The following is a 23,542-nucleotide window of genomic DNA, read 5'->3' as shown; positions in this document are numbered from 1 at the left end:
ATATGAGGGTTAGACTGATACACTGGTTGTATTCACCTTTTAATAAAAAATAAATGAAATGAAACCTGTTGCCTCATTCTGCCTAAAGCTTCTAAAGCCTCAAAGTATTTTATTATTAGTGCTTCTGGAGGAGACATGTTGGTTTGCTATTTCAGAGGCTTGTCCACTTTGACAAAAACAAAACTTTATGGAAGGCAAGCCAAGTTTATTTATACAGCACCTTTCAGACACAAGGCGATTCAAAGAGCTTTTAGAGAGGCAAAGAAGGAACTGAATCTGTGTCATTATTTGGCTAAACCCCCAAATCTTTACATCTTCGGTCACGCTAAGGATACTGTGTGTGTGTGTTGGTGCTGTGTGTGTTGGGTCACAGGATCAGGCAGGTGGAAACCAGAGCTGACCTGAGTCATAGTTCACTTTCTCTGAATACAAACACTACATCGAGACGCAATGGAACTGGAAACACTTTCCTCGAATTTACAAGACCAATTAGCAATATTGTGTTGGCAGGTGATAAATGATGGAGGACAGTGCCACAAGCCGATGTCAGACTGCATTTCAGAAATTTTTTTTTTTTCATTTAAGCCAAATAAGCAAATGACAAAGCAGTTCTATGGAAGTATTCAACAGAGTACTGTGAAAACTGGTGTCGATGACAAGAAGCTGAACTAGATGTTGAACACATGGAGGGACCTTGACATACACTAGTCACAGAAAGCACCAGCACTACTAATTAGTGCTTCCTTGAATATGAGAGCTGAAATATCACTTTATGAACTGCTTTTTCAAAACTGTGCAAAGAAATAAAGTTAAACAGACTTTTTGGGTCTTCTCTATGACATGTACAAACCATCAATCTTAACTTAAGGTGTAATGCTCATGTCATTTTGTACCTAACAGAAAACTGATTGAAATCTTTGTAGCATTTTGAGACGAGCAGGGTGGTCCAGAGGTCAGAGAGGTTATCCTTCTTTGTAGCTGCGAAGGAAGCCACATTTGCCCATTATTAGCTGTGCGTCCTGTCAAGAGTGTAACAGACGGCAGCTGTCCCTCCTCATCTAACTGTGAATTTCAACATCATTGACTATGATGCAAAAAAACACCAAAACAAAATTAAATATGAGCTGTGCCAAACAAGTCAAATCTTTATACTCCTGTTTCAATTGTCAATTCAATTTTCCTCGTTTGAAATAACAAATTACAAGTTCTTAGTGAGTTCCCAGGCTAGAAATAACTCTGAGCCATATGATGAAGAGAAGTCGGTCACAGAAAATTGGGATAGTAACCCAATTATTGCATATGCACTGGACTGTTCGATTCCTGGGTGGCATGTAACACACAACGAGACGTGTGATGGTCATTACACCAGTGCTGGGGATTTACTGACGGAAGAGCTAATGACTAAAGTGTAAACGATGAACAGAGATATTGTCGGAGAAAGAGAGGGGGACTGAGGGGGGCGGCAGGAGTATATGTGACCGATTATTCATGTGCGTCTGTTTTTGTGTGGATATATATGTGGGTCAACACTATTGAGCCAATAAAGAGTAGAGCCCAGAGCAGTCTTATGTCATGGAAGTTGATCATGATTGATCTGAAACACAGCAAATGACACACTTAACAATGGCAGCATGCCAGAAAGACACTAATGTTCAACCGTAACATACACAAGATGCACATGCAGGCAAACAAAAGTGCAAAGTTTTTCACATACTGTACGAAATCAAGGTGTTTCCAAGGGTACGAACAGAAAAAATGAAATAAACATGTAAATCTGCTCTTTTAGTAATTAGGTCATGTCCTGCGTGGCTCCAGGGTATACAGTTTGTGTCTCCATCTGTGTGTATGTGTGTCAATTTAAATGTGAGGCATCACTAGTCAAACACAAACATGTTTGAAGACACAGAGACAATATTTCAATGGTGTCTCGTGTTCATGTTCATGACAAATTTTGGAGAGAAGCAGGACGCTATGTAGTACATGAGGAGGGAACTCTTTAAGATGAATGGTAAAGTGAGCACCCAAAAGATTCTGCTGCACCATGCTGCCACCCTGAAAGCTTTTAAGAGTCCATAATATGAGAACAGAGCTTAATTTTGTGATATCAGCTTTCAAACTAAATCTCATCTTCTCTCTTAAATCTCATTGGTCCGTCTCTCTATGACAGACTACTACACCTGTAGGATGAGGTGGGCCAGCTATGACTGTTGCTTGCAACTAAGCTTGCTTATGTTAATCAAAGATGATAGATATAAACTGCTCACCATCCTAAGGGAAGCCATGGATTTAGACATATTCTGTTGATAAGAGAGTTTTGTACACACCACACATACAAAGAGACTGAGAGAAGAGATCATGCTTTCCTCAATGAAAGAGCAACTTTTCACCTTTCAAGTCGAAAGAGTGTGTGTCTCATATTCAAAACAAACCAGCACTTCAGCATTGATTTAGGTCAATCAAATATGCACAATACCAACGTAACGACCCTTCTCCTTACCCTCACTAGCAACTAGAAGTTCCACAGATAAAATGAAGCATAATTCTGTAGCAGCATGGTCCATTTATCACAGCAAATGTATTTAAAAAAACGATCTTGGTGGGTATATAACATTTCCAGAACAGGAAGGAAGGGTCCATAATGATAACTGAGTTGAGGAGAAAAGTGTCAATCCTCTATTGTACCACATAACTGATACAATATCAACTATCTGCAATATGTGGGTTTTTTTCCAGGCTATGAAATCCTATCAAAAGCACAGCCATTCACATAAAAGCTGCCGACTGCTGAGTCCACCAGAGCCTTCAGTGAAGGGTGACGCCCTCTTAAATTCTTCAATCTCAATCTCACTCATGTCAAAAACATTCGAGTCTTACTGGACGATGAAGATAGTGATGACAAAAATAAAAGCGCTTACACTTTTTAAGAAATTAAAACAAATGATGCTGCAAAGTAAAAGAAGCAACTGATTGGATAAAAGCCTATCACAACTCACAGGTTATCCAAACAGGAAACCAGGAAGCTCCGCTAACTTGTATCCACGGAAATGGCTCTCAACACAGGAAATACACCAAAAACTAGAGGCCACCTGCGCAAGACGCACACAGAAACACAGAGAGCGGGCAGCATGCTGAAAAGTTCACTAGGGTCAACATTTGGCAAAATGAATAGTCTGGAATACAACAACCAGATCAGCTCCGTTAAAACAAAAAGATTAAACACATATGGTTTTTCACACTTTAAATTTAAATATTTATGACCTGGCTTAATTTAATGGATTGTTAGCTGTTTGCAGCATTGAAGCAATGACCACAAACCCACACATGGACTTCTAGGGAGTTAACTGTTCACAGCCAAACCAAACAGAATCAATAAAGCAATCTCCATCCTTGTTTAAGACAGATTAGTATAATAAGGCTAGTGTGTGTGTCTACTGTGCATCTCCACCCTACTACATACACAGACTCACAAGCGCAGTGATGGTATATTGCAGCACAAAACAATATAATTGAAGGCAATTTTCACCTACCCACTGCCACAGAGCTTGAATCAACAACCAGACTGAAATCATTTTAAGGTGTCTTTTGAGGTTTGAGTGTTTCAGAGGAATGCACCGCATGTCTGGACTCATGGCAGCTATTTGTGTCCCTTTCGAAGCCTCTCATGACACCACTCACACACAACCCAGACCCCCTAAGACCTCTTCATGGAGGAACAACAAAAGGCCCAACTAGCGCTTCACTGAGACTCTCCAGGGTGAATACTAATGCTACACTCACACACACACACACATACACACACACACACACACACACACACACACACACACACACACACACACAAACGGAGGGCTCTCCTAAACCAGAAAGGTCTGTAGTCAGAGAGTGTGACCACTTGTGTACACAGGCTCTTCAAGCACAGCACAGAGAACACAGATTAACACTCCCAGCACAAGTGCAGGACTAACTGGGACAAAACACAGACAAGCAGGAACACTGAACAACCATCCATTATTACTTATATCTTGAGCTGAAAAGGCAACGGCTGTACTGCTTCTTTTTTTTTTTTTTTTTTTTTACTGGAGCCTAGATCCGTGTGTACAATAATATTTCACACTGTGAAAGTAAAACAAACGGTGCTTTGCTGGGCTGGCTGCCCGTTTAAATGGTGCGCTGTGTGTGTATTATGTGACAGTTAATGTACAGAGAGCTGTGAGCTGTGTTTAAGACCCCTTTCTGATCACCCTGGACTGCTTTATTTGGCAACAATTACCATTTTCTGTGCATTATACTACCTATACACAGCTATGTAGCAAAGGCATCAATCATATAACACAAATTATTGATTACAAATAATCATATTATAAGTCATTTATAGACTTCCAGCAGGAACCAATGAACAGCTACAGTATAAAGTCATGAAGATTAAGTTAATTTGATTAGCATCCAATCAACAAAATGGACCACACATCTTTAATCAGGAGGAATATGGTTAGATATTAGAGAGGCCCTACAAAGCTGTGTGTATTAAACACAGCCAAATACATATAATTTCACAGGATGTTACTTATTGTTATTTGAAAATATCCCTATTTGTAATTATTTTAAAAAGGATCAGAGGTACATCTTTATCTGCAGTTTACGTGGCCACTCTCTCTGTCATGTTATCAATACTTTTCCACTTACAAAATGTCTCAATCAAATCTTTTCCAGAAATTCCGGACACATTGCCAATTTTCTTTTTAGAAAACTGTTCCTTTTCCTTCCTTTCCCTCTCTCTGGTTATGTAACAGTCCACCTCTCTCCTGTTTTTAATCTAGCAGGACACAGTACATGCTGTCAGCTATATCATTCCATTTGTTTCATATCATATCATATCATATCATATCATATCACACACACAAACACACAGTGAATGTGACAATTCAATGACAAGAACCATTTCAATACACTATCCTACAAGTCTTCTCTGTTATTGCTAGAGTTTGGAACCTTTAACACACTTTCAGTGATCTAAGACCAAACTAACATAAGCCTCTATAGAACCAGAGAGTCAGAATCCATGTTTGTGCAGAAAAGCTAAGGACACATATGAAGGAAAAAGTCTTCACTAAAGGTGGAGGGGACACATGGATGGCTGAGTCTCAGCATTTCAAGGATGTGGTAGTGTGTGTTTCTGTGTGAGCTAGTGAGTGTGTGTGTGTGTGTGTGTGTGTGTAGTTTGTGTAAAGAAAAAGCCGCTGAGCATATAATTCTAATCCTTTCCCAGCATGAATCAGACCATTTTGTCCCACAGGACTCTCACTGCAGAGACCACACAGTGAGGCCAACCGGCTAACGGCCTATGTGTTCTAAATAAAATGAAGATAAGTGGTCAGAGAAGCTAAAGTGAAAGTTTTTTTTGGTTTGGTTGAACAAACTCTGAAACTCTTTTGAGCTATTTTGTATCCAACAATAATGATAATTTTCATTATGGTGAATCAGCTGATTATTTTCTCCATTATTTGATGGATTATTTGGTTTGTAAATATCTTGAAAATAGCGATACATGTTGTCACAAGTGCTCTAAGCGATTATAAAAATAGTTTCCACTGCTGTAGGTGCACAACAGTGCAACCAGACCGATCCTGTCTGCACACACACTCACTTATGTCAGCCCCCTGAGCCGGGAAAGTTTGTGTGTGTGTGTGTGTGTGTGTGTGTGTTTTTCTTTATGGGGTCAGATCGGGACAGTGTGTGTCTGTTAACTGACAAAAAACCCAGACGTGGAAATTTATTTCGATAGCGTGTTTTACGATCAATGTTTAAATGTTTTTTTTAATAGGTAAAGGTATAAACGGAACACATACTTTGATCTGCATGGAGGGATGGTGTTCTTAAGATGACCTAACATATTTTTCATCCTATGCAACCACTTTGAGTCCACATTTTCTGCAAACTGGATATCTGTCCTCCAGGACAAGTCAATGTTTGTTTTTTGGGAAATCCAAAATCCTCCCAAGCTGCATTTTTGAAATTTCTTTTTTGGGAGATGGAAATTGGTGATATTAGTCACACTTTTCTGTGCTACATGTGTTTCAGAGTCTGTGAGGCAGTAGAGGAGTTAAGCACATGTACACGAGCAGGTGAGATTCCCTTTTCAGTTAAAAAATGTTTTCAATATCGGTAATAAGCAAATGTACACAGTATGAAAACCGTCAATTTTCATACCATATAATACCATGTAAAGACTATACCGCTGCCATCCTACATTTAATTCATATGAGCAGTCCAATGTTAGCATGGCCTTAAATGTTTGAGTGAAAAAGTGGAGACAGATTATTTTAACAGTCACTGGGATAACTGCTAGCTATGTTTAGAAAGCTTGACACACGTACCAAAACACACACAAGCAAGCTAGCGAGCTAGGTAATCACTACATGTTGCTAAGTGAGTACAATAATTTGTCAAATACAGCACATTTACATTGTATACCAGAGCTAAAACACTTTATAGCTGTTAAATATCCTGTTAAACACAAAGAAACACAGACAGCTAGTCTTAATAATCAAACTATGCAACTAAAATGACTGACAACACTGCTACCGTGGTGAACTTATCAGGAATTGTGACTGACCTTATTATCCATCACCAGCGCACTCTTCTTTTGCACGAATTGATTGATCATGTAACAGATTGCGACTTGCACTGTTTCTACAAATAGCATCCTGTCCGCACATTTTGATGCTGCATGGCTAAAGCTGACCCAGCCTCAGCAGCATGAAAAAAATTATGAAAGACCTATAATTTTATGTTATATCCAACCATGAGCCTTTTAACACTGTTGTCCTAAGAGAGTGAACCTCTTCCCAGTGATAGCTTATGGCATTAACTAGCTGTGAGGAGCAGTGTGTTAATCACCTGTCTATTTCCGGAAACTAGCTCATTAGCCTGCAGTATTTATACAAAGGAAGGAGGCTTCACACAGGAAGAAAACAGCTTTCAACTGCAAACATGTCCGAGCCTGAAAATTACAGTTTTTCCCATTTATCAGTGCATTTATACCAGAACTGTGATGCTTGTGTACATGTTACCCCTGAAACAAAATGCCCCAACTGGTTCTTTCCCACTGAATCCCTCAAATGCAGATCATCAAATCTTTACAAAACCAATAACAAAGACTAGCTGCAAAACTAACCCTTATTACTTAACCTCTGCAAGCCTTGAGATTAATCCAAAATTCAAGTCCTAACCTTTAGCTAACCTTAAAGGTAACTCCCCTCAAACTCCCTCTACACAGTCTGCCATGGTCAATACATTCCAGGAGTTATTTCATGATGAAGTGCTTTTATTTACTGCTCTGGTGTTCTCTCTTTCACCCCAGCTATCTTAACTAGGTCTGATTCAGTTACTGACTCTCTAAACAGCCTCAAAGCAGCCCTCAGGAATATCCCTGAATAACTGGCATCATGACAGCAGCAGGTACTGAGTAGAGAGAGTTTTTACAGTGGGAAAAAGTGAGAGTTGCTCACTAGAGATCTGTGCAGGCCTGTTTTTTTTTCAATCCTACACTACTGCCAACAAATCTGTCTGCCCCATCCTAAAGGAAATATAAGACACATGCACTCCTTACAGAGTTTCCTTGAAGCAGTGGCAACTAAAAGTAGATAAAAATTTTATAGATCATGTCCTCGATTCTTTGATAGATGTGTCATTTCCCACAGTGCAAAACCAGATGATTGAATCTCAAGCATACATCAAAATCTGAACCCTAAAATAGAAAAGTGACATCACTTCCTAAAAACGCCCTGACTTTGAGGGTCCGCTGCTCAGCTCTCACGAGATTAAGTAAACACACAGACGACGGGACCCCAGGCCCCCCTCACACATTCTGTAACACCTATAAGCTCAAATGGCATACTAACATTCCTGTCTGAAGCTGGAATGTGATAAAGAGACTTCTGCAGCTTTTCACCCTCAAAACACAGCACTGTGCTGTGAGATGAAGCCCTGACATTAGAGGTCAACCCCCCAGACTTTAAGTTTCTTGTTTACTGTGAATTCTGGCATGGATAAAAATGAATGCAATTCGGCTATCTCTGCTCCTGTCAGGGACGTATGAGTCAATCAACACTGTTTAAAAAATTCGAACATTTTTGTTCAAAGGCAGTTTAAAAAAAAATTATGTCCTGTTCCCTGTATTTTTATTGTCTATGTGTGCACGTTTGTTGTAAACACAGTATTTGTGCAAGCAGGTGGTTTGTGCTTTGCTTTGTGTTAAATGAATGACTTCTGTTGCACAGTGCAACAATAGTCAGTGGATGTTATGGACAATAGTGGATGGCGGGGCCTGTGTAATGGTGGCCATCACATGACTGGGTTGTATTGTTGCATTTCCTGCATCCCTCCAGTTCTCTTCCTCTCTGGAACAGAAAATACCAAAACAGTGGACAAAATATTTTTCTCTGATGGAATGTAACAAAAAAATGACTCATTGACCTTGTTAAGTGCTTCATTCAAACATTTTTCTTTCTTTGTCATTTTCAAAGTGATATGGCAGTAAATTCTCTGGTTTCTTCGTATTATTATTATAGACTGGGCGGAGACGAAGGTCAGCTGACATTGATCTTGACCTTAACTAGACCAAACTAAGCTTGGCTCCAGATGTCAGAATTGATGCCGACATCTCAGATTTTTATCAGATAGTTTGGTTTGGCGTATCTCCACTTGCAGAAACAACTGAGCCAATTTGTCAGGATTCAGTATGAAGAAGTCATCTTCCTGTACCATTGCAAACAAAACTTGGCGTGGATGAGACTGAGGAAACTATACAGTATATTAGCACATTTCTTTGAATGACATGACTGACTTGAGATAATTGCTGCTACAAAAATCATTGACTCCTGATTGGTTGAATTCCCACTCCTAAACAGAAAACAGCCATCATAAACTCATTAGACTGAATAATAAGTGGAAACAAAATGGGTGTTCAGTCTTATTATCAGCCAATACGAAACCTATGCCAAAGCCATCTCTATCCTGATACTGAATCACAGCACTTGCAACTGAAGTGAATCCATTATTCTGCAATTATTTTTTCTTATTACATGACGATTGGTTTCAGTTTGACAGACCCAAAACTTGTCACGGCTTAAGATTAAAAGCAAAAGTGCCTTCATCTTTTCAAATATGCTCTTTTTCTCACTGTGTCAAGGTGACCTCTTTTCACCGTATGATCAAAGCAGTTACGAGAAATAAACCAGAAACACACAGACACCACTGTGTCCCTTCATCTCTTTGGGCTGTCATCCACTCCCATGGGCAAAACAAAAATAGCCACAAAGTGTCACCCCCCAACCCCCCCAGAAAAAGATACTTAAAATTCCAGCTACTTCAGACATGCACAAACATGAAGAAGTTTTGTTTAAATAAATCATTTTCAAGGCTCAGTCTAATAGCTGGCTCGAGGGGCACTCACATGATTTCCAACAGACAACAAACACCCAAGCCACATGTTTTCTTTCCTATTCATGTTATCCACTCACTGTCAGCTGATAACACACACATTAGTGACGGCATACTGTATATCATCCACAGTGTGATACAACTCAAAAGATACCATAACCGAGTATCAATGACATTAGTGTCGGTCTGAACAGCGCTGATTTGACTGTTCGGTTTGGGACTTCATCCAGTAATACAAGGTGGAATATCACTCTCTTCCTGGAAGTCAGCCAGTGGAGGCCCATCAACAGATCAGCCATTGAAAGGCCATCGGCCGGTTAATGTCAACAGCACTTCGAGTTGTGTGAGGCTGAACAGACTTCCTACAAGTATCCTCCTCCTCCTTCCCTCCCTTACTCCCTCACGTTTTCCTCACTCGCCTTACATTCATTACTCAAGCTACCCCCAAAACACACACACACACACACACACACACACACACACACACACCTGCACCACCCTTTATCTCTCCTTGTTCCTACAGTCCCTTGTCATCACGTCGGTCTCTCTCATCCCGCCCCTCCTTCAGTATCTCATTCTCATTTCCACCTCCTGTGTACTCTTGGCGCAGCTGAAGCTTTAGCATCATCAACCACACAGCTGTTATGTAACCTATGATTATACGCTTTGTGTGTGCATATGTGTGTGTGTGCTTTCTGGGAAGAGGGAGTGGTTTATAGGAAGAAGACATCATTGATAACTTTGTTGTTCCTGTCAATGTTCTCACACTATACGCTGCTGAGAGGATGGGAATGGAAAATGTACTTCTATGAGACACACACACACAGTAGAAACCTTGAGCTACACTAATAGGCGCTGACCGTCTCAATAGGACATTCAGTATGTGGCAGGTACCTCCTGTCATCGACCATCCAATCAAATTAGAGAGCTGGCTGTGATTTTTCTGTCCCCGGGCCTAGCAGAGGTATTGGCAAACAGTCTGTCTGAATTGGCAGTTTGTTTCTTCGCTTTGTTATTTCCAGAATCAGCTGGCAATTTCAAATGGTGACCAAACAAAACAGCGAACAAGGCTGATGAGCTTTTCTAAATAGAGAGCGGGCCATAAAAACAGACTGAAACCACCATCATGACTTTGTTTACCCCTAAGTTTTAAATCTTATTGATCAAATCTAATTAGAAACTCATCAGTGGATTCTTTCTCCCTAATAAGGTTTATTGCATCAAGTGGATACTCCAGAAATCCTTATCAAATTTCTCATTCTGTAATGAAAAGCTGTGGATGAAAACTGATCTGAAGCTGCTTTTTTTAGACTGATTTAATGTCGCCTCTTGCTCTTTGCTTTCTCTTGCCAGGTGGCTGTGTTTGCCTGCCTTATGGGCACTGCAGTGTAAAATGGATGCAAAATAAATTAAAGTTGTCCAAGACGAGCTGGAAAGGAACACTGCAAGACTGTTCAAAGAGAAATGCTTGATCTCTGGAGTCTTCATTGCCTCTTCTGTATAGGACTGGTCAGCTGCACTCAAGCAAAACGTCAGTAAGTCTACAGTTAAGTAAAATCAATGAGCAAGATTGAAACTGAGTCAAATAGTTTTTTCCCCAGCAGCTTCTTAATCTAAGGTTATTTTGACAACAGCTTTAAGATTCATTTTTAACGAAAAACAGTATTTTCAATGAGGATATTTAACCATAATATTTCAATACTATGAATGTGAATGTTTAGGATAAGTGGTCACAATGGACTGATGTTAAAGATAGTCACATTTAACCTCTAATTAAGATAATTTGTCTTAATTAAAAAAAGCACTTCTGATGTGTTTATCCAGTAGCAAGAGGACAATAAAACACCAAGCAGCTGATTACTTCCAGCATGGCAATGCCCATCCCGAGTTGAACATGAACAATGTTAAATTTTGCTATCAAAAAAAAAAAATCAAGTTGCCTGGCAACAGCTACAGGCAAAGAAAAAGATCAAAAATTCAGCACCACATGAAAATCTAGAGCAAACAAATGAAGTCTGGCTCCAGGTGGTTTGTTCTGAACGTGTGCCAGATCTCTCTTTGGTTTGATCGGCTGCTACTCTGTGACACGCCAGCACATTTGTGACTGCCTTCGCTTTTAGCCACCTTTTTTAAAAAGTTCATATAGATATACAGTTAGCACCCATAGTGCAACCAATGAGTGGCTATTGGCAGGAACATGGCTGAAACTGTGTTGACCTTTGTTGAGGTTTTATGAAGGGTTTTTACAAGAGCAGCAGTATGTTAACTGTATGTCAGTCTAAGAAATGCTACCACAGCTTACTAGACATTTTAAATGTATAGCTACTAAATAACGAGCCATTATGTTAACCAAAATAGGGTTAACTAGAGTGGACAAAATCAGTGTGAAAAAATCCAGTTAAACAGCATCATAATGATTTGAGTGAGGAATGTGGCAAGAAGGAGCAACAACAAGACCGTCTCTGAGGCTCTGCCAAGCTATTCAATATGAGGATGATGAAAACCAGGTTAAGGTCATTCCTATATCTAGGTTAAAGTGATGCAGAGGAGGAGGAGGAGCACAGAGAGGCAGAGAGAGAGGAGTAGAGACTACTGCAGCAGTCTGGTCCACTGACCTCCTTTGGACGCCTCTCTCTCTCTCGGGACAGGAAGGTGCAGTATCCAGTGTCCTCCCCACTTTAAAGCCAATCAGTGTAATTACAGGCTCTGTTTCTATTAGCCAGAACACATTCACAAAGAGAGAAACACGCACACACACTTAACTAATAGCACAGTTAGCATGCAAATAAAGTCCAATGGAGCACAACTGTGACACACACACACACACACACACACACACACACACACACACACACACACACCCTCTACGTAGGCTACACTTTCACCGAAAATATGAGTTTTTTTTCCTGTTAACTTCAGTTGAAATACATTTCTGTTATATTTTTATCAATGCTTTTTGATTCAGTCTACCTTTGTGAAGAAAGATGCGTAGCAAATCCCAGGGAGCTCCTTACAACCGACTATTTAACGGCTAATAACCGGGATTAGTTTCTAACGGCAGAGGCGTAACCGACCTGCTGACTGCTACTTCTTTCACTTCTTCTTTTCTCTTCTTCTTCTTCGTCAACGGGCACGGCGAAAAGGTAACAGCAGCTGCTGAGCCACAGGCCGGTGGGACGCTAAATGAAATAAACGGACGAGAGAGGTGCGGATGCTCGTGTTGTAATAACGGTGACGGCAGCCTCTGACTGGGATGACATTGAGCTCCCTTTACGCGCCAGCTTTTCCAACCGGCGGTTCCCTCCTCCTCCTCCTCTTTCTCCTCCTCTTCCTCTGCCCTCTCTCTCTCTCACTCTCTCGCCATCGCTCTCTCTTTTTTTCTAGGCACGCGTGCTGAATAATGCAGGGCTCGCGAGGTCCCGGGAGTCCTTTCTGTCCCGTTCCAGAGACAATCAGAGAGCGAGCCGCCAGAGCGAGCCGCAGCCAAGGACAATGAGACTGACCCGCGCGGATCAGGTTACCTCCGTACTGCCTTTCATTCATTTATTCAGCTGCAAAACAATCTGACTGCAGCCCAGCCAACCTGCCCCCCCCCCCCGGTCCGGGTTCTGAACCCCACCTCTCTGTCTCCCCACCCCTCTGTCTGTGCACCTCCAACTCTAGCACCCCTCCCCACCCCGCTCTCAAATGTGCTCAGGTGGCGTTTTCAGAGAAACAAAAGCGGAACACTCCAGAATAGGCGGCGGTGATAAGGTAGGCTCCATTTTCCCAAGTACTGTACTTAAGTACAATTTAAGGATTACTTCAGGCTATTTCATAAAAAAATGGGGGTATATAAAAAATAGAAAAACTACTATATGGGAATAACACAGTCATCATAAAGTTGAAACCCACCACACTGAATGATCAGATATAACTCCCTGTAGGAATACAATACTGCATCAAATTGATACCATAGTAGATTTAAATGCCAATCCCAAAGTACAGTAAGGTCACTATGAATGTACTATTTAGTACCACAGACTTGTTACAGTGTATGTGAGTACAGTAAGGCCATATTAAATATACTGAGTGCCATAAATATACAGTAATATAACTTAGAGGTACCCACTGTATATTTACCCACTATATATTTATGTCCCTCTACAATGTTTCTTTAATATTTCTTATTGGCTATAAGAAATATTGAAGAAACACTGTAGTGGTACACCTCAACACAAGGCAGAACAACTATGCAGCTGTAGAAAGGAAACAATGCGACTGAAAGCATTCCAAACATAGACAGTCTACATGGAAACACATACAGTTCATTGTGAACTGAACTCCAGATGGAAAAAAAAAAAAATGATTATCTCACTTAAAGCAAACACATTTTCAAATTAAGTTCTTTACTACCTCAAGGATAAAACCACCCTCAGGTGTTTTAATGTGGATGTCATCAATGTGTGATGTTCAGGAATTTTCAGGAATTATTTGGGGATTTAGTTTCCTGACTTTGCCCACTTTCCCTCTACCCACCTTGCCTAGCTGAATAAACACATTTTCAAATTATCAGCCTGAATGTTCTGTACTCAAAAAACATGTAGGCTATCACAAACATACATCCATATTAGAAGAACTCCCAGTCCTAACTTAGGAGCGTGGTCGTCTTGTTCCTCCCATGATTTGTGCTTAACAACTTTTCCAATTGAAGTAAAAGAAAAATTGGTCAGACCTGACACATACACAAATAGACACACGTATAGTACACGCTCCATTTTCAAAAAATAGAAAGTGTCGCTTGTAATCCCCGTTAAAAGGTGAACAGATAGTCCCGTCTTGTAACTGCATCATGAAAGTTTTCCTGGCAGAGAATGCCCTGGTGTAGTCCCTTACTCGTTTGATGTCCGAAGTATGTGAGTACATGAACTAAGGAATGTCATGTAGAAACTCTTACCCTGTCCGTAGTCGTGACTTTAAAGTTTTGGATACAAGTAATTGCACCCCTAGATATAACACAGTCACACAGATACACTATACTCACCATGGCAGTGTGAGGATGTCTGGTTGGAATGGGAGCTTGATAGCCATTTGTGGTTGTCACGGTAACCTCTGGTGTTTGGCTGTAGCCTGTGATAAAGCAAAATGTGAGTTATTGTTACCACTGTCATCTTTGTTATTGATCATCATCTTTCATATTGATTTGTACCTGTGGGTGGACCTTGCACTGCCTTTGTTTATGAACATTGTAATGTATTGTTGTCAAGTAAAGAGCATGTAATATTGTGTTTCTATGGCTTGTTATCTGGTTTTGAGAAGTTTATAGACCCCAACAGATGGAATATGTGATCCTTAAAATGAAGAGAAAACATGAAAATCCATCTGTCTTCCATATGCAAATCTGACACTGTGAAAAGCTAATGACGCAAGCATGCATTCGACCTGTAAATACGACCTGTACATATGATAGATTAAGCTTATGATCCTTATTTGCACAAACTGCACATACGCTTTAGTGGTGGATTTTCAATCCGTAAATCTGTTATTCAATTTCCATCACAGTGAGAATTCTCTTTAATCTAAGAAGAGCATTTGTATGTGCTTGACACAGCACTCTGGCTGTATTTTTATCTTTTTTTGACTTATTCTTAGCTGATCCACTGACCCAGTTCTACTTTGAGGAGTCAAATTCATCTGATTTCGTATTTCATTATCCTCAACCTCCTGACACTCACACTCACTGCAGCTGAAGTCACAACACTGATGTCAGGACAGAAAAATGTGAACATGAATCTGTCAGAACAGATTTCTACTGTAACTACTACTGCTGTGACTAGCACTACCAGTAGTACTTTACTATTGCTACTGCTAGTGCTAATACTAATGTCATTACTGTTGTATATCTCTACCACTATGCTGCTATTGTTGTATCAGTCGCAGTAGAATGGCAGCAGCACCTGTAGAAATAGAAGCTGAGGACGAAGTAGCAGCAGCAACATCTTAGGCTCTTTCCATTTTATGCTACTTTATACTTCAAGTCTATTATGTTATTACTTTTTACATTTAACTGTAGTTCTGGGGTACTTTGCTGATATTAAATACAAACAAATGACCACTTTATAAAATATTACAGATGAAACTACCCAGCAGTAGAATGCTGCTCACACATTAATGCACGAGTAACAATGATCCAATAATCCTACATAATATATATCACTCTAAAACAGGCCTTCCTGCATAATAATTGCTTTTTCTTATGCTAGGTACTCTTAGGTGGTATTTTTATATTGTGTTATTGCTGTTTTTAAAGAATCTGAATTGTTCTTCCAGCTCTGGTAGTAGGAATACTAGTGACAGTATTAGAAATAGGATTGGTATTAGTAGTAGCTGTAATAGTAGCAACAGTATTAGTAGCATTAGCAGTGGTAGTAGTGAATTAAACCTATTCTCTCTTATTGCACAGTTTATGTCGAAATTCAGGATCACTGTCAAACAGTTGTTTTGAAAAGTGCTATATAACTAAAATTATTATAATTAGGGCTCGAGGACCCTATTGAAATAGTAATGTTTTTTCTTCTTATTATTATCTAATAATTAAGCTGATTATTTAAGTATCTTCTTAAGCTACCTCAAAAAATATGTTGTTTCTTAATTTCTGCTTTAACTGTTTATGTCCTGCAGCTTTTTGAAGTAAAGTTTGACTTACAGGAAGAAACCACAAAGTCATGTTTAATCTTTCTCAGCTGTGACGTCATTTTATTATTGTACTCTGATTCTATTGTACCTTTATTGAACTACATGAGTATAGATGAGACTGTACAGGAAGCCCATATATGCTGTGATGCACGCTCATAGTGACTCTTGATGACATATTACCATCCTGTCATATGTGTGTGTATTTGTGTGTGTGTGTGTGTATGCATGCGTGAGAATGTGTAATAATTATCTTCAGTCATGGTTTCTGCTAAAGACAACAGGCCATTATTTTCTAGAACTAAATCAATCAGTGGTTATTAACACAGAAAACACGCCCATCCTGTGTATGAGTGTGTGTGTGTGTGTGTGTGTGTGTGTGTGTGTGTGTGTGTGTGCGTGTATGTGTGGCCTAAATGCTAGTCCTGTTCTCATTGTCATGACATCACTAATATAATCATTTATCACCCTGTGTTATGTCTTCTGGGGTAATGTGCGTCATGTTGGTGTGGCTGCACTGCTCACATCATGAGTTTATAGGGGAACAAAAACACCCAGTTTGTCATTTAAGATATCAAAGGAAAGATGACATGGCACAACTGCTACATTCAAAAGGAATCTCTATGACTCCTTTTTTTCCCGTTAAGATGGATACTTTGATATTGTGCCGTACCAGTCATACAAGCTAGTGTATTGTGTTTACACTGCTTATCACGTGGGTGCTGCTCCTGAAGTGTCCATGAACAGAACTGGGACCACTTCCATGTTCATGCAGTGTGCTTTTAAATGTATGGGAGTGTTACACGGATGGTTAGTGCCTCAGTGTGGTTTTTCTCCACCTCAACAATTCTTTTTTGTCCTCTCTGTTCTCACCTGTGAAGTTATCAGTGGTGTCAGTAAAGTCAGAAGACTGAGCATGCAGTGACACTGTAGGTCAGTGGTCCCCAAACTAAGGCCTGCGGGCCGGATACGGCCCGCCCCCACATTTGGCCCGGCCCCCTGAACTATTATTATTTATTTCATTAATAGTGTTATTATTTATTTCCTGACTTTTTTTTCTGTGAAGAACCCGGAAAGGGTTATTTGGTTATGTGTGGCTTTCTGGAAAACAATACATTTTTACGTTTAGGCACCCCTGCGATTGTCACACTTTTTCTGTTACAAACTGAACCCGGCCCCCCATCAGAGAAGGGAAAAGTTATGTGGCCCTCACAGGAAAAAGTTTGGGGACCCCTGCTGTAGGTGAACGGTTGCATGATTTTCCCGCAGTACCTGCTATTGGTACCAAGGGGGCGCCCCAGGGCTCCTGCAAAACAGGGGCATGGGAGTGTCTAGATGATCCAACTATATTCATCTACTGTAGATACTATTTATCTACCTTTTCTTCATACTTTCTTTCCTTCAACACCAGCCACCCCCCTACCTTCCCCTTCCTCTGCTATATATCTTCTTAATTATTTACAGCCTTTACCTTGCTATGGTCATACATACTCAATATCTTTTGCATTGTGTAAATTCATAAGATGCCGCAGACACAGTACGAGTCCCTACAGGAATGTAGCGGTAATATTAGAGCGATATTTTCACGAGCATACTTTGCACTGCATCCAGCCACCCTTTATTCATGTGTTTAATACTGATACCGTGTGGCAGTTCACCCATTTTGAGAGATGAACTACCTGAGGTTTGTTTTCAAGACTTTAATCTCATTCTCATCCTTGTGTGAGAGCACCTCATTTGTTACCAGATCGACCATACAACCATATTTATATATATCTAAATTCATAATTTGAATTTTTTACAATAATAAAGAAAAATACAATACTTCTTTGCATTTCTTATGCCAGTTTTTTGCACTTCATTAATGTTTTATTTAGCTGTTTTTGTATTACATTATGTGCTACATACATCTGGTAAATATTAGGAATCTAATACTGTCTACATATTAAGATACTCTCAACAAGGAAGGTCTTAGTGAATCAAAGCAGTAATTGTGCAAACATGGCTCTGATTTTTAACTCACTGTGACTGGGGTTTTAGTCTTGCTCCACTTTGTTTGTGCAATAAAACGCCTCTTTTTCACATTCAAAATGACTGATGACTTTAACTGACCAGATTTGTCGTTCATTGCTCTTTTTGGGTTTGAAACTGAGCAAGTGAACCTATGAGGGCATAGCATGAATGTAAAACCTGCCCTAATTAACAGTTTAATTGGTCTACAAAGTATTGCGCTGAGCCTATCTTCACCCTTACATCCTTTCAACAAAGTTGCATGAAAAACCTGGACAAACAACTCTTAGGTGACTGCTGAAAACGCTCACCTAAGTTTAAGTGTAAACCGTGCGTGTGGTAACTGATTTGATGTGTGTGTGCTTGTTAGTGGCAGTGGGTAGTATAACAGATAGGGATAGGGATGCAGTAAGGATGAGCTTGTGATCTCTTTGTCAGCAGCCAGTGAAAAAGTGAATGTTAGAGACAGATGGAAAGAACAACAAGCAAGAGACGGCAGGGGGGCACTGGAGAAACTCAGCTTTATTGACCAAAGATAGACAGAAGATACAGACATCAGAGAGCGAGAGAGAGAGGGGAAGAGAGAGAGAGAGAGAGAGAGAGAGAGAGAATGTGACAGAGTGAGGTGTCATAACCATAAAGAAAGAAGAGAGAGAGAGAGAGAGAGAGGTGTGAACAATAGAAAATGGCTCCTTTTTGTTTTAACAGTCCATACAACCATGAGGGCAGGCAGACAAAGAGAAAAAGAGAGACCCCTACATAGTCAGAGGAGTACTGCAGACGTGGCAGTGGGGCTGGTAAACTCAACAAGTCTGTTGTTCTCCTACAGCTCCTTGCATTACATCAAAATCACGCACCCACTCGCACACGCGCACACCCACACGCACGCACACACACACACACACACGCACACACACACACACACACACACACACACACACACACACACAAATCCAAACAGGCAAACTGGCTTGGTCAGGCTCCATTAACTTGAACTCAGCCTTACTCTTTTCTCCTTTTTTATCAGTTTTTTTTTTTTTTTTGAGATTGTAACTGTGTTTCCTTTTGTAAGTACATACACTAAGTGCTTCCTTGCTCATTGCACATCATCTGTGTGCGTCACACCGTGGGGGGGAAAACTAACACTACACTTCCCAGAATACACTTCTCTGCATAGTCAAACAGTCATGCAATAAATATGTTGTTGGCTAATCTGGGTAACAGGTAACAGGTCAGCATTATTAATTGTCCCCGGCCTGACATGGAGCTTGCAGTCTGTTTGCTGCAGATAAACTAAACAAGGGGAAATAAGTGTGTAACACTGCTTAGAGGGACCATCTTGGTTGTTTTTCTTTTCATGAGATTTGTAGCAGTGAAATCGAATGATGAGAACAGACTATGCGCAAACATGGCCATTGCGAAAAAGGACATTGGTTATTTTTCAGGTGAATGTCAGCCAAGTCAAGTGGAATTTAACACTTTACTTAATTGAATGGACAGCAACGGCTGCCTGGGGATATGCGACAGGAAAACAGTCAGCAAAAGTGTAAAATGAACATGATTTGTAGTTACTGGGCTCTTGTGCAAATACGTCAGCATAGTTAAATAAGATGCTGTCTCTGCATAATGTTTTGAGATCCTCAGATACCCCTAAGGTCGAACCTAACATGTTTGGGAATGGGAGTAGTCGCCAAGAGTTCAGGGAAATTGGTGAGGGTCGTGGGGTTAGGTGGGGTGGGTGGTGGGGGGTTGAGGGTTAATCATGAGATTACACACAGCAAAGCAGTGAAGAGAACGAAACTATACAAAGCTCTCATTTGTGCACTCATACAGTCGTAATATGGCATTGCAGGACATCAGAACAATGTCTAGTACCCAGAATAATCAGCATTATCTCTAGATCTCTATATAGATGTGGAAAATAAAATCATCACTAAATAGAATATAGACTATATTTACATTCTTTATCTACACAGGAAATCAGACCCCGGGTGGGTCTGGTGGTGGCCAATCACACAGCCGGGTGGACTGACTGACAGCAGCAGTGGCCGATCACACTAAAGCTTGTACGTCTGAAGGGCCGACCTACAGTTCTGCACTTTCAGGAAAGTTTAGAGGTGGGATTGTACAGTTGTGCGCAGAGCCATGTAAGGAAGTAACCTTTCATTGCTGGAAATACGCTATTTGTTGCCAAGGATTATTGTTTCCGTCTTTCATTCTTTTTATGACTAATACCAGAGTTAGTACACAATATAGACGTTGTGTTAAAAGATGTTATGTTCTTTAGTCGAGGGCCAAAGCCAGTGAAGCAGTCAAACAAATAACTGAGGAGAAAAAAAAAAAGGAAAAGAGACTGCACTCTGAAAAAAAGGTTGTTGAGGCTCTTCAGGTCAGTGTATGCTCATTGTATTAGGTTATTGAAGTGTTCACTGTTGCTTATTCGATTTTTTTTCTGTCATGATCTGAATAAATCATATTAAGACCAAATAAACCAAGGACATCACGGCCACTTGATACACACCTGAGCCACAACACGCCCCTAAGTCACATTATTTGGATCTGAAGAGCCTCTCTAACCTCTTCGTAAGTGTGCAAATGTCTTCTTCAACCACATATCTGGCCCAATTGTAACTTTATTGATCTCACTCTGACAACAGGTATCTCTCTGTAGCGTACAATGGCAAAGTGTAGTCACTAACTCTCTCAAAAAATCAATTCAAACAGATGCACACTGAGCATCGCCATCCTCTCTGTTCCATGTAACATCAAAAGACACCAGAGCATCCACTATCATTTCACAGAATGAGGATGATTATTGCTTTGGAGAGCTTTTTTTTTTTTTCTGAAAACCAGCCTTGAAAATGACCTACAGTGTTATATATGTGATGTTATAATGACACCCAGGCCACATTATTTGTAGCACCCTTGTAAACGAGGGCCTGGCTGGTGACTATAGCAAGAGCTGGCAGTGTTTTCAGTCTCTTTGAATTGTAAAGAGCACAATGGATCTCTGGTGGGCTTCTGCAGCAGTGAAGTGAATTTAATGGACAGAAAGATGAACATGAATTGCACAGAATCTTTGTCTAAAAGCTCATTTGAGCGCAGCTGTCATAGTTGCAATTTAGTAATCTGCTAGTGCTCGTTAATAGACATTATTCACATCTTTGTGCTCAGGCTGTTAGTGTATAACCCATGTTTGTTTTCATAGGTGGAAATGCGTGTTCCCTTGCTGCCAGAGTGTACTCATTAAGCTGCCGTTAGCTTCCTGTGCTCTATAGACTTCAGACACATTGGAAAAGTTGGCTGTATAGATCCTACTGGCTGCCAAAAGGTGTTCCACGGCTTCTTATTGGCTGCTGAGATAGGAAGTGCTAGAATAGGAGGAAATGACCTCAGTAGTGGAATAGCTGGAGTTAATGGAGAAAACATCAGAGAGAGGGAGAGAGAGAGAGAGAGAGAGAGAGAGAGAGAGATGAGGGAAAGAGTGAGAGAGTCCTGTTACTACAAACTACAGTGTCAAAAACCTCAGTTTCCCACGGAAACAGGCATCCCAACAATTCAATGGCCTTTGAAGTTTCAAAAGAAAAGAGAGGAAAATGTTCAGATAACAACAGCAAACTGAAATAAAAGTCTAATAGAAACTTCTAATTATTTCTATCTTTTGTTAAGATGTGGAAGAATGAAGAGGCACATAAAGAAACCAAGGCAACAAGTCCCCTCCTCTCCGCCCTGGTCAGAGAGAGTCTGTATAAGGAAGGGGGGGGGGGGTATGTGGGTTGTTTGAGTTCATAGGTTGGGTGTGTGGAGTGTATATATGTATGTTTGGAGACAAAAGGGGGGGTCGGGGGTTGGTTGAGCATTGGGTTGAGAGAAAAGGAAGTTGGAAGTGACTGAATAGAAAAAATAAAAAAATAACTGAGACTGTGTCTTTTTGAATGTTTTATAAACTGGCTTATTAAAGGTGGTGATCTGGTTGATTGTCCTTAGAGCCAAACGCACTGTTCGGTTTGACAGCATGGCAATGTGACTGATTGTCCGTAAAGTCTTACTGAGTCTCACTGAGAGGAGGTCTATATATATATATATATATATATATATATATATATATAACCTGGTTTAAGCTGCTTGACAAGAAACATCAATTTCCTCCATCTGTCTGATTTCACCATAAATATAGCAGCACGACAACAGCTTAATTCCTGCATCGTGATTTGAATTTGTGAAATATACTGTGCTGTTGCAGGAGAAGGGAGGCGGGAGGGCAGAGCCTCCCATGTTGACACAGTGTGTAACGAAAGAGAAGAGATGTAGAGGTGATCATGGAACTGAGTAAAAAGTCAAAGGTCAGACAAGAGCGTGTGTGAGTGTGCATGTGTGTGCCAGCCGATCAGCGTCCAGAGGAGGAGGAGGAAGGCAGGGCTTCTGTTAGTAACCATCCAGAGACAGAGGAGAAGAGAGGGGTGTTGTGGGTAATAATAAAAGGGTAGAAGAGGAAGAAGATTCAGTCACATGAGGATGCAGCACTCGCAGCGTTTCCTCTTGTCTGTACCTGTGGCGGGGGTGAGGCCGGGTGGGGGGGCCGTGTTGGCGTCAGGATTCGTGGGGGGCGAGGAGGCGCTGTCAGGCTCACGGCCGTCAGATGACAGTTCCGTGCTGACGGCCTCAGATGTGGCCGGCCGCCCCGACACGAGGTCAGCCGCCGTGCCGTCGATGACAGATAGGTCAGTGACTGTCTTCTCCCTCAGCGATTTCTCGTCATCTTCGTCGATCAGAACCACCTCGGCCTTCACGGCGCCGTCAAAGCCTAGCAGTCGCCTGCTCTCGCTCATGTCCTCAACGTCTTGGTAGCCAAGGAACACCATGGTGACTGGGTGCTCTGCACTGGCTTGAGGTGGGGAGGTGAGCTCGTTGCCTGGGTGGGCTGAGGAGACGGGCTGAGTTGTGACAGGAGCAGAGGGGGGCATCATGCCCAGCCGGGTTTCCCTCTGGAGGGTGACCTGGGCTGGCGGGCTGGAGGGGATGGATGGCGGGGCGCAGGAGGGTGGGGACAGATCATCAACATCTGCTGGGGAAACGTAAGCCTGTGGGGCAGCTGGGGTAGCTGGGGTAGCTGGGGTCACCGTCACCTGACCCCTCCCGCCATCTCCTCCTCGCACAGCAGGTCTGGCAGCGCGCTGGATAAGCTGGTCAACCTGCGCAGAGCTCCAACCATTCTCCACAGTGGTAGTGGACACACCCCCAGAGGAAGTGACCTCGTAGACCACCTTTCTGCCATCATCATAGACTTTGATGCCACGTGACGCTGCATCCAGCGGGCTCACACGGTTGGCTGACAGGATGCGCTGCTCGCCGGTCTGTGGGTCATGCTGCACGTTGATCTCCATGGCAAACATGGCTGTTAGGAGGGGTGGCGGGGGGG

General features: G+C 41.3%; 1 protein-coding gene across 3 annotated transcripts in view; it reads right to left on the bottom strand.

Annotated features, from left to right (window-relative positions):
• Positions 1 to 23,542, bottom strand: part of palm2akap2 (PALM2 and AKAP2 fusion) — a 72,297-nt gene that overhangs the window by 14,989 nt on the left and 33,766 nt on the right. For 2 of the 3 annotated variants that reach the window (XM_023407259.2, XM_023407258.2), the window contains exons 7-8: positions 22,673 to 23,518; positions 14,465 to 14,550 (exon numbers count right to left, since the gene is read on the bottom strand). In XM_023407259.2, the coding sequence (XP_023263027.1) occupies positions 14,465 to 14,550; positions 22,673 to 23,518 (932 nt within the window). The remainder of the gene's footprint in view (positions 1 to 14,464; positions 14,551 to 22,672; positions 23,519 to 23,542) is intronic. The other variant, XM_023407260.2, reaches the window with a different exon arrangement.

Source organism: Seriola lalandi, unplaced genomic scaffold, assembly GCF_002814215.2.
Source record: "Seriola lalandi dorsalis isolate HSWRI2012SDOR001 ecotype SW California unplaced genomic scaffold, Sedor1 jcf7180002054332, whole genome shotgun sequence".
Classification (NCBI taxonomy): Eukaryota; Metazoa; Chordata; class Actinopteri; order Carangiformes; family Carangidae; genus Seriola; species Seriola lalandi.
The sequence above is the reverse complement of the archived record's forward strand: the minus strand, read 5'-3'. Positions and strand labels throughout refer to the sequence as shown.